This window comes from Littorina saxatilis, linkage group LG15, assembly GCF_037325665.1.
Source record: "Littorina saxatilis isolate snail1 linkage group LG15, US_GU_Lsax_2.0, whole genome shotgun sequence".
NCBI classification, from domain to species: domain Eukaryota; kingdom Metazoa; phylum Mollusca; class Gastropoda; order Littorinimorpha; family Littorinidae; genus Littorina; species Littorina saxatilis.
In genome coordinates this window covers 49426636-49442566 of record NC_090259.1, presented here as the reverse complement: position 1 = coordinate 49442566, position 15931 = coordinate 49426636, and the positions used below count along the sequence as shown (strand labels likewise).

General features: G+C 45.9%; 1 protein-coding gene across 2 annotated transcripts in view; it reads left to right on the top strand.

Moving 5' to 3' along the window:
• Positions 1–15931, top strand: part of LOC138949541 (uncharacterized) — a gene marked incomplete in the record, with an annotated part of 28657 nt that overhangs the window by 9778 nt on the left and 2948 nt on the right. For both annotated transcript variants that reach the window (XM_070321395.1, XM_070321394.1), the window contains 4 exon segments: positions 4163–4386; positions 5017–5163; positions 5971–6192; positions 9419–9484. In XM_070321395.1, coding sequence (XP_070177496.1) covers positions 4163–4386; positions 5017–5163; positions 5971–6192; positions 9419–9484 — 659 coding nt within the window.

Genomic DNA, 15931 nt, shown 5'->3' with positions numbered 1-15931 from the left:
GTCTCTATATTTCTGTCTCTCTATCTCTGTGTCTCTCTCTGTGTCTCTCTCATCATGTCAGTGTTTAATGCGGCAGGTGGAGATGAGCGCGCACACTCCATGAAACACTGTGAAGCTATCTAGTTGTCTACCTGACGTGTGTGTCTAACGTTACAGGGGACACAGAGCTGACCATAGAGCTAGACACGTACCTACAGACAGAGGTGCTGGTGTTAGACAGACCTTGTGTCTGACGTGTGTGTCTGACGTGTGTGTCTGATGTGTGTGTCTGACGTGTGTGTGTCTGATGTGTGTGTCTGATGTGTGTGTCTGATGTGTGTGTCTGACGTGTGTGTCTGATGTGTGTGTGTCTGACGTGTGTGTCTGACGTGTGTGTCTGATGTGTGTGTCTGATGTGTGTGTCTGACGTGTGTGTCTGACGTGTGTGTCTGACGTGTGTGTCTGATGTGTGTGTCTGACGTGTGTGTCTGACGTGTGTGTCTGATGTGTGTGTCTGATGTGTGTGTGTCTGATGTGTGTGTCTGATGTGTGTGTCTGATGTGTGTGTCTGATGTGTGTGTCTGATGTGTGTGTCTGATGTGTGTGTCTGACGTGTGTGTCTGACGTGTGTGTCTGACGTGTGTGTCTGATGTTTGTGTGTCTGACGTGTGTGTCTGACGTGTGTGTCTGACGTGTGTGTCTGATGTGTGTGTCTGACGTGTGTGTCTGATGTGTGTGTCTGATGTGTGTGTCTGATGTGTGTGTCTGATGTGTGTGTCTGATGTGTGTGTCTGACGTGTGTGTCTGACGTGTGTGTCTGACGTGTGTGTCTGATGTGTGTGTGTCTGACGTGTGTGTCTGACGTGTGTGTCTGACGTGTGTGTCTGACGTGTGTGTCTGATGTGTGTGTCTGACGTGTGTGTCTGACGTGTGTGTCTGATGTGTGTGTGTCTGACGTGTGTGTCTGACGTGTGTGTCTGACGTGTGTGTCTGACGTGTGTGTCTGATGTGTGTGTCTGACGTGTGTGTCTGATGTGTGTGTCTGACGTGTGTGTCTGACGTGTGTGTCTGACGTGTGTGTCTGACGTGTGTGTCTGATGTGTGTGTCTGACGTGTGTGTCTGACGTGTGTGTCTGACGTGTGTGTCTGATGTGTGTGTGTCTGATGTGTGTGTCTGACGTGTGTGTCTGACGTGTGTGTCTGACGTGTGTGTCTGACGTGTGTGTCTGATGTGTGTGTCTGACGTGTGTGTCTGACGTGTGTGTCTGACGTGTGTGTCTGATGTGTGTGTGTCTGACGTGTGTGTCTGACGTGTGTGTCTGATGTGTGTGTCTGACGTGTGTGTCTGACGTGTGTGTCTGACGTGTGTGTCTGACGTGTGTGTCTGATGTGTGTGTCTGATGTGTGTGTCTGATGTGTGTGTCTGACGTGTGTGTCTGATGTGTGTGTCTGACGTGTGTGTCTGACGTGTGTGTCTGACGTGTGTGTCTGACGTGTGTGTCTGATGTGTGTGTCTGACGTGTGTGTCTGACGTGTGTGTCTGACGTGTGTGTCTGATGTGTGTGTGTCTGACGTGTGTGTCTGACGTGTGTGTCTGATGTGTGTGTCTGACGTGTGTGTCTGACGTGTGTGTCTGACGTGTGTGTCTGACGTGTGTGTCTGATGTGTGTGTCTGATGTGTGTGTCTGATGTGTGTGTCTGATGTGTGTGTCTGATGTGTGTGTCTGACGTGTGTGTCTGATGTGTGTGTCTGACGTGTGTGTCTGATGTGTGTGTCTGATGTGTGTGTCTGACGTGTGTGTCTGACGTGTGTGTCTGACGTGTGTGTCTGACGTGTGTGTCTGACGTGTGTGTCTGATGTGTGTGTGTCTGATGTGTGTGTCTGACGTGTGTGTCTGACGTGTGTGTCTGACGTGTGTGTCTGACGTGTGTGTCTGACGTGTGTGTCTGATGTGTGTGTCTGACGTGTGTGTCTGACGTGTGTGTCTGACATGTGTGTCTGATGTGTGTGTCTGACGTGTGTGTCTGATGTGTGTGTCTGACGTGTGTGTCTGATGTGTGTGTCTGACGTGTGTGTCTGACGTGTGTGTCTGATGTGTGTGTCTGATGTGTGTGTCTGATGTGTGTGTCTGATGTGTGTGTCTGATGTGTGTGTCTGATGTGTGTGTCTGATGTGTGTGTCTGATGTGTGTGTCTGATGTGTGTGTCTGATGTGTGTGTCTGATGTGTGTGTCTGATGTGTGTGTCTGACGTGTGTGTCTGATGTGTGTGTCTGACGTGTGTGTCTGACGTGTGTGTGTCTGATGTGTGTGTCTGATGTGTGTGTCTGACGTGTGTGTGTCTGATGTGTGTGTCTGATGTGTGTGTGTCTGATGTGTGTGTCTGACGTGTGTGTCTGACGTGTGTGTGTCTGACGTGTGTGTCTGACGTGTGTGTCTGACGTGTGTGTCTGATGTGTGTGTGTCTGACGTGTGTGTCTGACGTGTGTGTCTGATGTGTGTGTCTGATGTGTGTGTGTGATGTGTGTGTCTGACGTGTGTGTCTGATGTGTGTGTCTGACGTGTGTGTCTGACGTGTGTGTCTGACATGTGTGTCTGATGTGTGTGTCTGACGTGTGTGTCTGACGTGTGTGTCTGATGTGTGTGTGTCTGACGTGTGTGTCTGACGTGTGTGTCTGATGTGTGTGTGTCTGACGTGTGTGTCTGACGTGTGTGTCTGATGTGTGTGTCTGACGTGTGTGTCTGACGTGTGTGTCTGATGTGTGTGTCTGACGTGTGTGTCTGACGTGTGTGTCTGACGTGTGTGTCTGATGTGTGTGTCTGACGTGTGTGTCTGACGTGTGTGTCTGACGTGTGTGTCTGATGTGTGTGTGTCTGACGTGTGTGTCTGACGTGTGTGTCTGACGTGTGTGTCTGACGTGTGTGTCTGATGTGTGTGTCTGATGTGTGTGTCTGATGTGTGTGTCTGATGTGTGTGTCTGATGTGTGTGTCTGATGTGTGTGTCTGACGTGTGTGTCTGATGTGTGTGTCTGATGTGTGTGTCTGACGTGTGTGTCTGATGTGTGTGTCTGATGTGTGTGTCTGACGTGTGTGTCTGATGTGTGTGTCTGACGTGTGTGTCTGACGTGTGTGTCTGACGTGTGTGTCTGACGTGTGTGTCTGACGTGTGTGTCTGACGTGTGTGTCTGACGTGTGTGTCTGATGTGTGTGTCTGACGTGTGTGTCTGACGTGTGTGTCTGACGTGTGTGTCTGATGTGTGTGTCTGATGTGTGTGTCTGACGTGTGTGTCTGACGTGTGTGTCTGATGTGTGTGTCTGACGTGTGTGTCTGATGTGTGTGTCTGACGTGTGTGTCTGATGTGTGTGTCTGACGTGTGTGTCTGACGTGTGTGTCTGACGTGTGTGTCTGACGTGTGTGTCTGATGTGTGTGTCTGATGTGTGTGTCTGATGTGTGTGTCTGACGTGTGTGTCTGACGTGTGTGTCTGATGTGTGTGTCTGATGTGTGTGTCTGATGTGTGTGTCTGATGTGTGTGTCTGATGTGTGTGTCTGACGTGTGTGTCTGACGTGTGTGTCTGACGTGTGTGTCTGACGTGTGTGTCTGATGTGTGTGTCTGATGTGTGTGTCTGACGTGTGTGTCTGATGTGTGTGTCTGACGTGTGTGTCTGACGTGTGTGTCTGACGTGTGTGTCTGACGTGTGTGTCTGACGTGTGTGTCTGACGTGTGTGTCTGACGTGTGTGTCTGACGTGTGTGTCTGATGTGTGTGTGTGACGTGTGTGTCTGACGTGTGTGTCTGATGTGTGTGTGTCTGACGTGTGTGTCTGACGTGTGTGTCTGACGTGTGTGTCTGACGTGTGTGTCTGATGTGTGTGTCTGACGTGTGTGATGTGTGTGTCTGATGTGTGTGTCTGATGTGTGTGTGTGATGTGTGTGTCTGACGTGTGTGTCTGATGTGTGTGTCTGACGTGTGTGTCTGACGTGTGTGTCTGACGTGTGTGTCTGATGTGTGTGTCTGACGTGTGTGTCTGACGTGTATCTGATGTGTGTGTCTGATGTGTGTGTCTGATGTGTGTGTCTGATGTGTGTGTGTCTGACGTGTGTGTCTGATGTGTGTGTCTGATGTGTGTGTCTGACGTGTGTGTCTGACGTGTGTGTCTGACGCGCGTGTCTGACGTTACAGGGGACACGGAACTAACCATGGAGCTAGACACATACCTCCAGACCGCAGTGTGCAAGGAACAGACCGAGGTCCTGGTGTTGGAGCGCCAGCACTACGAGCGCCTGTTCGTCAGGAGACACCCCCGCACGATCGATACCATGAGACAGCAGATCAAGATGAAGCTGCTCACCAGAAAGTCGCTCAGCTCCGCCAAAGACATCCCCTTCCTGGGCTACCTGGCGCAGGTATTGCCGGCCTCCACCTGTCTGCCATCACCTGTCTGCCATCACCTGTCTGCCATCACCTGTCTCAGTGTCACTCCCTGTCTCTCGTTCTGTCTCTGTCACTCTCACTCTGAACCAATCCACCTCTCTGTCTGTACCTCTGTGTGAATCTCTGTCCCTGTACTGTCTCTCGCTCTATCACTGTCTTTGTCTGGCTCTCTCTCTCTCTCTCTCTCTCTCTCTCTCTCTCTCTCTCTCTCTCTCTCTCTCTCTCTCTCTCTCTCTCTCTCTCTTAAAATGTCTTATTGGTTGCTTGACATGTTAATTATGGTAAATATGTCATTTGTACTATTGTTAAACTTATCTTTTATTTCTTCTTGTTTGTTACCCCTCAATGGGCGAGGGCCGGATGAAAAGAAGCATGTATACATTGCTTATTCTGTCACCCTCGTAAAATTATAAATAAATTTCAATTCAATTCAATTCAATTCTCTCTCTCTGCGCAAAAACAATCCAGTGCTAAAAAGACCCCAAACCAATCTACGTAAAAGCACAACCTGTACTGACAGTTCCAACCCATAAATGGTGTCCACCACCTCCCCACACCTCCCCGAGATACCGCTGACTGTTGACTCTACCCGTGTGATCCAGGTGATCGAGCTGAAGAGCAGACCGCCGCCGCCACCCGAGAAGGAACGGGTGGACCCCACGGTGTCTGAGGCGGAGAAAGAGTTCCTCAACCACAGGGGTCCGCTCATCGACCTACACGGGCCTGGCAGTGTCTTCTACCTCATCAAGGTAGGCAACTCTTCTACCTCTTTATGGTATGCACCTCATCAAGGCAGTCACTTCATCAAGGTAGTTACCTCATCAAGGTAGTTACTTCATCAAGGTAGTTACCTCATCAAGGTAGTTACCTCATCAAGGTACTTACCTCATCAAGGTAGTTACCTCATCAAGGTACTTACTTCATCAAGGTACTTACTTCATCAAGGTACTTACCTCATCAAGGCAGTTACTTTATCAAGGTACTCACCTCATCATGGTAGTTACCTTATCAAGGTAGACGATGTCTTCTACTTCATCAATGTAGGCGTCTGCAACCAAGCTTGCAAAAAAATGATAGTTACTTTTATGGGCAAATGTTAAGCAATGAAGCAGAGGGCTACATCAAGAGATGACAAACACAGGCAAGTGAGGAGACTGGTTGCATACCTCCCTCTTACTCTATTGCACGTGTCGTGTCAATTTAGAGCGCTTGCTTCCCTCTGCTGGTCAGATTTAAGGGACAAAGCCAGTCAAAACATTGCCTAGAAAACTTGCTGAGCATACAAGGACAGTAGTCAGACCTTATCATGAACAGCTCTCTAAAACTTGGAGATGTCTCATCGACAGCCGAACGTTTGAAAGCTATAAATAGCTCAATGCTCAAGGCCGGCAGACAACTCCGCAGAGCAGGTGCTGTGACAAAGGGGGACTACTGCCTCACCTGTCACACGTCATCTCTGACAGGTGGGAATTGGAGTCAGGTTGAAATGTACAAGGTAGATAATGAAGTAGTGTACGTAATGTAGAGTTTAACAACCACACCTGTCATCTCCCCAGGTGAGGGAACAGACGAAGCTGAAGCTGCGGTCCAAGCGAGAGCGGTTGGTGGAGCGACCTCAGGCCGTCAAGAACGTCCCGGGCAACGTCCTGCTCGCCGCTCAGCAGTTGCTCAACGGTTCCAATGACTACGGGGGTGACGAGCGCGTGACCAGCTCGCGAGGTCGTGACAGGGTGACGGTGCAGCCCCGCTCATTCCGCTCCATACAGAACTCAAACATGGTGAGACGATTTGGGGGGATGAGGGGTGTGGGGTGTGGATGGGTCGGTGGTGGTGGGGGGGGGGGTGATAGGAGCGTCATTCACTGAGATAGAAAACCTTTTCATCTTGTTCTTACGTGCGGTCAATATGTGACTGTATAATATGTGTGTCTGTGTGTGGGAGGGGGGCCGGGTGGCGTCATTCACCGAGATGGAAAAGGTTCTCATCTTGTTTTTACTTGCAGTCAATATTTTACTGTATAATATGGGGGGTGGGGGCGATGGGGGATGGAAAAGGTTCTCATCTTGATCCTACTTCCGGTCAAAATGTGACTGTGTTATATGCGGCCACTTCTGCGAAAAGTCACTGGTCGAAACTAGTGTTGTGTGCTGTTACGTTTCATCTGTTTTACAATGTCCTGTTACTGATTCTTCCTTGGACTTTTAGAAATTCAAGCTGAAGTGTTTTTCATTTCTAGGGAAATGCTTTGAGGTTTCAGAGTTATTAACTTCTTAGTTTCTTGACTTAAACAGTCTTTTTGTTTGTTTGTTGCTTTTTGAAGGTCAGGGCCGGACCAAATGAGTTGTAAGGGGGGGGGGGGGGGGGGTTCCTCCTTTTTGGGGGGGGGGGGCAAATCAGCGAAGTGGCGAAGCCACAAGCGCGCGCCTGCAAAGCAGGCGCGCAAACTAGGGGGGTCCGGGGGCATGCTCCCCCGGAAAATGTTTGAAAAACGGTTAAAATCTGCAATCTGGTGCATTCTGGGCCTTGTTTTGAGGGTTAAGAGCAGCATTGTGGGGGGGGGGGGGGGGGGGGTACCTTTTTCTCATCGGATTTCACTTTGAATAAAATTTGTTAGAGACACACACAAAATTATAAAAAAACAAAACAAAACAAAAAACACTCAAAGCAAGGTACATGCTTTTTCCAGGGGTGGGGTTCCGGAACCCCTGGAACCCCCCCTGGGTCCGTCCCTGAAGGTTGTGTGTGTGTGTGTGTGTGTGTGTGTGTGTGTGTGTGTGTGTGTGTGTGTGTGTGTGTGTGTGTGTGTGTGCATGCGTGCGCTACTGACATTCTGATAATCCTCGCTCCACGGCTATCGCCAGTTGTCTCTCTGACCGGACGCGAAACGGTCCTACGCGAATCTATCAAAACCAGAATACAGAGTGATCTCCCATATGTTGTTCACGAGCAGTGTTCGCGAGACGAAAATGATTGCAGATTGGCCGACTTCGACAGTGATCTCCGTTCTGTTCTTCACAGTTATGATAAAGACATCGTTCTAAGGTCAAAAGAAGTCGAAATTGTGGGACTGCTGCCGGAAGGAGACCGTAATACATGGTTGCATCACTGTCAAAAAAATCGTCTGCTCCAGCGAACGCCGAAACCAAACGGTTGATTATCACGTGACACTTATGCCATATTTAGAGTTGTTTGCACAGTAAATACATCCGCGAAAAATAGCTCGCTTGAAACTGTCTAAAATAAAAATTCCTCTGTAATTTAAAAATTACAAAAGAACACTATGAAAAATCATTATCGACCACCGCGAATCTGCTTACATCCATAACACATTACAACAAGTCGCGTAAGGCGAAAATACAATATTTAGTCAAGTAGCTGTCGAACTCACAGAATGAAACTGAACGCAATGCCATTTTACTCGTAGCATCGTCAGGCCACCGCTCATGGCAAAGGCAGTGAAATTGACAAGAAGAGCGGGGTAGTAGTTGCGCTAAGAAGGATAGCACGCTTTTCTGTACCTCTCTTTGTTTTAACTTTCTGAGCGTGTTTTTAATCCAAACATAATCATATCTATATGTTTTTGGAATCAGGAACCGACAAGGAATAAGATGAAAGTGTTTTTAAATTGATTTGGACAATTTAATTTTGATAATAACTTTTATATATTTAATTTTCAGAGCTTGTTTTTAATCCGAATATAACATATTTATATGTTTTTGGAATCAGCAAATGATGGAGAATAAGATAAACGTAAATTTGGATCGTTTTATAAATTTTTTTTTTTTTTACAATTTTCCGATTTTTAATGACCAAAGTCATTAATTAATTTTTAAGCCACCAAGCTGAAATGCAATACCGAACCCCGGGCTTCGTCGAAGATTACTTGACCAAAATTTGAACGAATTTGGTTGAAAAATGAGGGCGTGACAGTGCCGCCTCAACTTTCACGAAAAGCCGGATATGACGTCATCAAAGACATTTATCAAAAAAATGAAAAAAACGTTCGGGGATTTCATACCCAGGAACTCTCATGTCAAATTTCATAAAGATCGGTCCAGTAGTTTAGTCTGAATCGCTCTACACACACACACAGACAGACACACACACACACACACACACACACACACACACACACACACATACACCACGACCCTCGTCTCTATTCCCCCCTCTACGTTAAAATATTTAGTCAAAACTTGACTAAATATAAAAAGCTCTAAATATGTAAAAAAAAAAAAAAAAAAAAAAAAAAAATTAAATTAAAAAAAATCGGTTTCCTTGCCAGACAAGGAAACTCAAGGCATCCTGTCAGGGAGAGAATGAGCCGAACTCATTTTGACCTGAGGTCAGGATGGCGTGCGCTAGTCTAAAGGGGTCATAGTCCTTAGAGTACACAGCTTTCTTTCAACATTTTCTTCCGTCGGCGTATTCACCAAACCGGTCCCAGCAGGTCGATCTGAGAGGACGTTAAGCTCTAACAGTCTTTCCTTCCCTCGCCAAGTCCTGGCTGCCTGTCTCTCCTTCCCTCGCCAAGTCCTGGCTGCCTGTCTTTGACATTGCTAACTGCAGATTAGAATATAGGTAGGAAGATTCTTAGTTACTCGCAGAAACTTGAGTTAATACTTGTTACTGCTCTCAAAGGACTATCATTATTAGTCGTTGTTGTTTAATGCTTGTTACTGCTCTCAAAGGACTATAATTATTAGTCGTTGTTGTTTAATGCTTGTTACTGCTCTCAAAGAACTATAATTATTAGTCGTTGTTGTTTAATGCTTGTTACTGCTCTCAAGGGACTATAATTATAAGTCGTTGTTGTTTAATGCTTGTTACTGCTCTCAAAGGACTATCATTATTAGTCGTTGTTGTTTAATGCTTGTTACTGCTCTCAAAGGACTATCATTATTAGTCGTTGTTGTTTAATGCTTGTTACTGCTCTCAAAGGACTATAATTATTAGTCGTTGTTGTTTAATGCTAACACCGTAGTGTGCTTCGTTGCTTTGTAGGATAGTAGCACAGAGAACTCCGCAGGCGATCCTTCACCGGACGATGGAGAGGAGGAGGAGGAGGAGGTGAGACCAGTCACATACACGCACGCATGCATGAATGCACGCACACACACACACACACACACACACACACACACACACACACACACACACTATACACACGCACGCACACACACACACACGCACGCACACACACACACACACACACACACACACGCGCGCGCGCACACACATACACACACACACGCACACACACACACACGCACGCACGCACACACACATACGCACGCACGCACACACACGCACACATACACATGCACGCACGCACGCACGCACACACACACACGCACGCACGCACGCACACACACACACACACACACACACACACCTACACACGCACACGGCATACACACACACACACTCGTACGCACGCACGCACACACACGCACACATACACTCGCACGCACGCACGCACGCACACACACGCACGCACGCACACACACACACACACACACACACACACACACACACCTACACACGCACACGGCATACACACACACACACTCGTACGCACGCACGCAAGCAAGCACACGCACATACACACACACACACACAGATATACACAAACACACGTACGCACGCAAGCAAGCAAACACACACACACACATGCAATGCAAATGTTTGTGTCTTTTTAGATCTTGCAGATGCAGTGTTTACGTTGCTTGGACCTTGCCTAGATCAGTAGAGTTCAGTGGTTTCAATTGTCGTTGACTTTTTCTTCTCAACAACCATAGACTTCTACAAACTACTTTACTCCTCAGCAATTTGACACATTTAAGTTGATTTAGATGAATGTGTGAACTGTTGGGCTCACCGTCTCTCATTGGGTGGACTGGGTGGCCGAGTGGTAACGCACTTGCGCTCGGAAGCGAGAGGTTGCGAGTTCGACCCTGGGTCAGGGCGTTAGCAATTTTCTCCCCCCTTTCCTAACCTAGGTGGTGGGTTCAAGTGCTAGTCTTTCGGATGAGACAAAAAACCGAGGTCCCTTCGTTGTACACTACATTGGGGGGTGCACGTTGAAGATCCCACGATTGACAAAAGGGTCTTTCCTGGCAAAATTGTATAGGCATAGATAAAAATGTCCACCAAAATACCCGTGTGACTTGGAATAATAGGCCGTGAAAAGTAGGATATGCGCCGAAATGGCTGCGATCTGCTGGTCGATGTGAATGCGTGATGTATTGTGTAAATAAATTCCATAAATAATAATAATAAAAAAAATCCCTGCGCTTAGAACTGTACCCACGGAATACGCGCGATATAAGCCTCATATTGATTGATTGATTGATCATGTGGCCCGGCTTGTACGGTGGATAAGATCATCCCCCACGTACTTGGTCACAGACCTACACTAAACAGCCTGCGTGTTCTCTCTGCAACAAGTGGCTTTTTAAGAAATTAATTCATCAAAAAATTTGAGTCACCACAGCAAGCAGTCTGGTCGTTCTGTGTTGGTATGATTGTGACTTAATGGAGGGATGATCTAACCAGTATAGCAGTCTGGTCGTTCTGTGTTGGTATGATGGTGACTTAATGGAGGGATGATCTAACCAATATAGCAGTCTGGTCGTTCTGTGTTGGTATGATGGTGACTTAATGGAGGGATGATCTAACCAATATAGCAGTCTGGTCGTTCTGTGTTGGTATGATTGTGACTTAATGGAGGGATGATCTAACCAATATAGCAGTCTGGTCGTTCTGTGTTGGTATGATGGTGACTTAATGGAGGGATGATCTAACCAATATAGCAGTCTGGTCGTTCTGTGTTGGTATGATGGTGACTTAATGGAGGGATGATCTAACCAATACAGCAGTCTGGTCGTTCTGTGTTGGTATGATTGTGACTTAATGGAGGGATGATCTAACCAATATAGCAGTCTGGTCGTTCTGTGTTGGTATGATTGTGACTTAATGGAGGGATGATCTAACCAATATAGCAGTCTGGTCGTTCTGTGTTGGTATGATGGTGACTTAATGGAGGGATGATCTAACCAATATAGCAGTCTGGTCGTTCTGTGTTGGTATGATTGTGACTTAATGGAGGGATGATCTAACCAATATAGCAGTCTGGTCGTTCTGTGTTGGTATGATGGTGACTTAATGGAGGGATGATCTAACCAATATAGCAGTCTGGTCGTTCTGTGTTGGTATGATTGTGACTTAATGGAGGGATGATCTAACCAATATAGCAGTCTGGTCGTTCTGTGTTGGTATGATTGTGACTTAATGGAGGGATGGTCTAACCAATATAGCAGTCTGGTCGTTCTGTGTTGGTATGATTGTGACTTAATGGAGGGATGATCTAACCAATATAGCAGTCTGGTCGTTCTGTGTTGGTATGATTGTGACTTAATGGAGGGATGGTCTAACCAATATAGCAGTCTGGTCGTTCTGTGTTGGTATGATTGTGACTTAATGGAGGGATGATCTAACCAATACAGCAGTCTGGTCGTTCTGTGTTGGTATGATGGTGACTTAATGGAGGGATGATCTAACCAATATAGCAGTCTGGTCGTTCTGTGTTGGTATGATTGTGACTTAATGGAGGGATGATCTAACCAGTATAGCAGTCTGGTCGTTCTGTGTTGGTATGATTGTGACTTAATGGAGGGATGATCTAACCAATATAGCAGTCTGGTCGTTCTGTGTTGGTATGATTGTGACTTAATGGAGGGATGATCTAACCAGTATAGCAGTCTGGTCGTTCTGTGTTGGTATGATTGTGACTTAATGGAGGGATGATCTAACCAGTATAGCAGTCTGGTCGTTCTGTGTTGGTATGATTGTGACTTAATGGAGGGATGGTCTAACCAATATAGCAGTCTGGTCGTTCTGTGTTGGTATGATGGTGACTTAATGGAGGGATGGTCTAACCAGTATAGCAGTCTGGTCGTTCTGTGTTGGTATGATTGTGACTTAATGGAGGGATGGTCTAACCAGTATAGCAGTCTGGTCGTTCTGTGTTGGTATGATGGTGACTTAATGGAGGGATGGTCTAACCAATATAGCAGTCTGGTCGTTCTGTGTTGGTATGATTGTGACTTAATGGAGGGATGATCTAACCAATACAGCAGTCTGGTCGTTCTGTGTTGGTATGATGGTGACTTAATGGAGGGATGATCTAACCAATATAGCAGTCTGGTCGTTTTGTGTTGGTATGATTGTGACTTAATGGAGGGATGATCTAACCAGTATAGCAGTCTGGTCGTTCTGTGTTGGTATGATGGTGACTTAATGGAGGGATGATCTAACCAGTATAGCAGTCTGGTCGTTCTGTGTTGGTATGATTGTGACTTAATGCAGGGATGATCTAACCAATATAGCAGTCTGGTCGTTCTGTGTTGGTATGATGGTGACTTAATGGAGGGATGATCTAACCAATATAGCAGTCTGGTCGTTCTGTGTTGGTATGATGGTGACTTAATGGAGGGATGATCTAACCAGTATAGCAGTCTGGTCGTTCTGTGTTGGTATGATGGTGACTTAATGGAGGGATGATCTAACCAATATAGCAGTCTGGTCGTTCTGTGTTGGTATGATGGTGACTTAATGGAGGGATGGTCTAACCAGTATAGCAGTCTGGTCGTTCTGTGTTGGTATGATTGTGACTTAATGGAGGGATGATCTAACCAGTATAGCAGTCTGGTCGTTCTGTGTTGGTATGATGGTGACTTAATGGAGGGATGGTCTAACCAGTATAGCAGTCTGGTCGTTCTGTGTTGGTATGATTGTGACTTAATGGAGGGATGATCTAACCAATATAGCAGTCTGGTCGTTCTGTGTTGGTATGATGGTGACTTAATGGAGGGATGATCTAACCAATATAGCAGTCTGGTCGTTCTGTGTTGGTATGATTGTGACTTAATGGAGGGATGATCTAACCAGTATAGCAGTCTGGTCGTTCTGTGTTGGTATGATGGTGACTTAATGGAGGGATGATCTAACCAATATAGCAGTCTGGTCGTTCTGTGTTGGTATGATTGTGACTTAATGGAGGGATGGTCTAACCAATATAGCAGTCTGGTCGTTCTGTGTTGGTATGATGGTGACTTAATGGAGGGATGGTCTAACCAGTATAGCAGTCTGGTCGTTCTGTGTTGGTATGATTGTGACTTAATGGAGGGATGGTCTAACCAGTATAGCAGTCTGGTCGTTCTGTGTTGGTATGATGGTGACTTAATGGAGGGATGGTCTAACCAATATAGCAGTCTGGTCGTTCTGTGTTGGTATGATTGTGACTTAATGGAGGGATGATCTAACCAATACAGCAGTCTGGTCGTTCTGTGTTGGTATGATGGTGACTTAATGGAGGGATGATCTAACCAATATAGCAGTCTGGTCGTTCTGTGTTGGTATGATTGTGACTTAATGGAGGGATGGTCTAACCAATATAGCAGTCTGGTCGTTCTGTGTTGGTATGATGGTGACTTAATGGAGGGATGGTCTAACCAATATAGCAGTCTGGTCGTTCTGTGTTGGTATGATTGTGACTTAATGGAGGGATGATCTAACCAATATAGCAGTCTGGTCGTTCTGTGTTGGTATGATTGTGACTTAATGGAGGGATGATCTAACCAATATAGCAGTCTGGTCGTTCTGTGTTGGTATGATGGTGACTTAATGGAGGGATGATCTAACCAATATAGCAGTCTGGTCGTTCTGTGTTGGTATGATTGTGACTTAATGGAGGGATGATCTAACCAATATAGCAGTCTGGTCGTTCTGTGTTGGTATGATTGTGACTTAATGGTGGGATGATCTAACCAGTATAGCAGTCTGGTCGTTCTGTGTTGGTATGATTGTGACTTAATGGAGGGATGATCTAACCAATACAGCAGTCTGGTCGTTCTGTGTTGGTATGATGGTGACTTAATGGAGGGATGATCTAACCAATACAGCAGTCTGGTCGTTCTGTGTTGGTATGATGGTGACTTAATGGAGGGATGGTCTAACCAGTATAGCAGTCTGGTCGTTCTGTGTTGGTATGATGGTGACTTAATGGAGGGATGGTCTAACCAGTATAGCAGTCTGGTCGTTCTGTGTTGGTATGATTGTGACTTAATGGAGGGATGATCTAACCAATACAGCAGTCTGGTCGTTCTGTGTTGGTATGATGGTGACTTAATGGAGGGATGATCTAACCAATATAGCAGTCTGGTCGTTTTGTGTTGGTATGATTGTGACTTAATGGAGGGATGATCTAACCAATATAGCAGTCTGGTCGTTCTGTGTTGGTATGATGGTGACTTAATGGAGGGATGATCTAACCAATATAGCAGTCTGGTCGTTCTGTGTTGGTATGATGGTGACTTAATGGAGGGATGATCTAACCAATATAGCAGTCTGGTCGTTCTGTGTTGGTATGATTGTGACTTAATGGAGGGATGGTCTAACCAATATAGCAGTCTGGTCGTTCTGTGTTGGTATGATGGTGACTTAATGGAGGGATGATCTAACCAATATAGCAGTCTGGTCGTTCTGTGTTGGTATGATTGTGACTTAATGGAGGGATGATCTAACCAGTATAGCAGTCTGGTCGTTCTGTGTTGGTATAATTGTGACTTAATGGAGGGATGATCTAACCAGTATAGCAGTCTGGTCGTTCTGTGTTGGTATGATTGTGACTTAATGGAGGGATGATCTAACCAATATAGCAGTCTGGTCGTTTTGTGTTGGTATGATGGTGACTTAATGGAGGGATGATCTTATCCCGTATAAAAGCCAGGCCAGACATGAGACGGTGAGTCGAACAGTTTTCACAAGGTAGAGTCAAGTCAAGTCAAGTCAAGTATTTTATTGTTTGGTATTGTTATAGAGAGGACCCTTAGATTCGCTAACATTAGCTCTAAGCTTGAGTACGGATCCTGGAATGTTAGATACTGTACATGTTGATGTCGTCGTGGAATGTCAGATACTGTACATGTTGATGTCGTCGTGGAATGTTAGATACTGTACATGTTGATGTCGTCGTGGAATGTCAGATACTGTACATGTTGATGTCGTCGTGGAATGTCAGATACTGTACATGTTGATGTCGTCGTGGAATGTCAGATACTGTACATGTTGATGTCGTCGTGGAATGTCAGATACTGTACATGTTGATGTCGTCGTGGAATGTCAGATACTGTACATGTTGATGTCGTCGTGGAATGTCAGATACTGTACATGTTGATGTCGTCGTGGAATGTCAGATACTGTACATGTTGATGTCGTCGTGGAAGTTTGGCGTAACTCCATTCTTGTCGATTTTGATGTTTTTTGTGCTTCAGACTTAGTAAGTTATGGTCTATGAGAAATATTATCTCAAATAGGATTGGTAATGCATGATTGAACATTCTTGTATGTTTCTATCCATACCATGAACACTATTTCACGATACAAATAATCAGTTTTGTCTTCTGCTCAACAGCTGTTTAAAGCGAGTTACGCCAAAATTCCACGACGACGTCG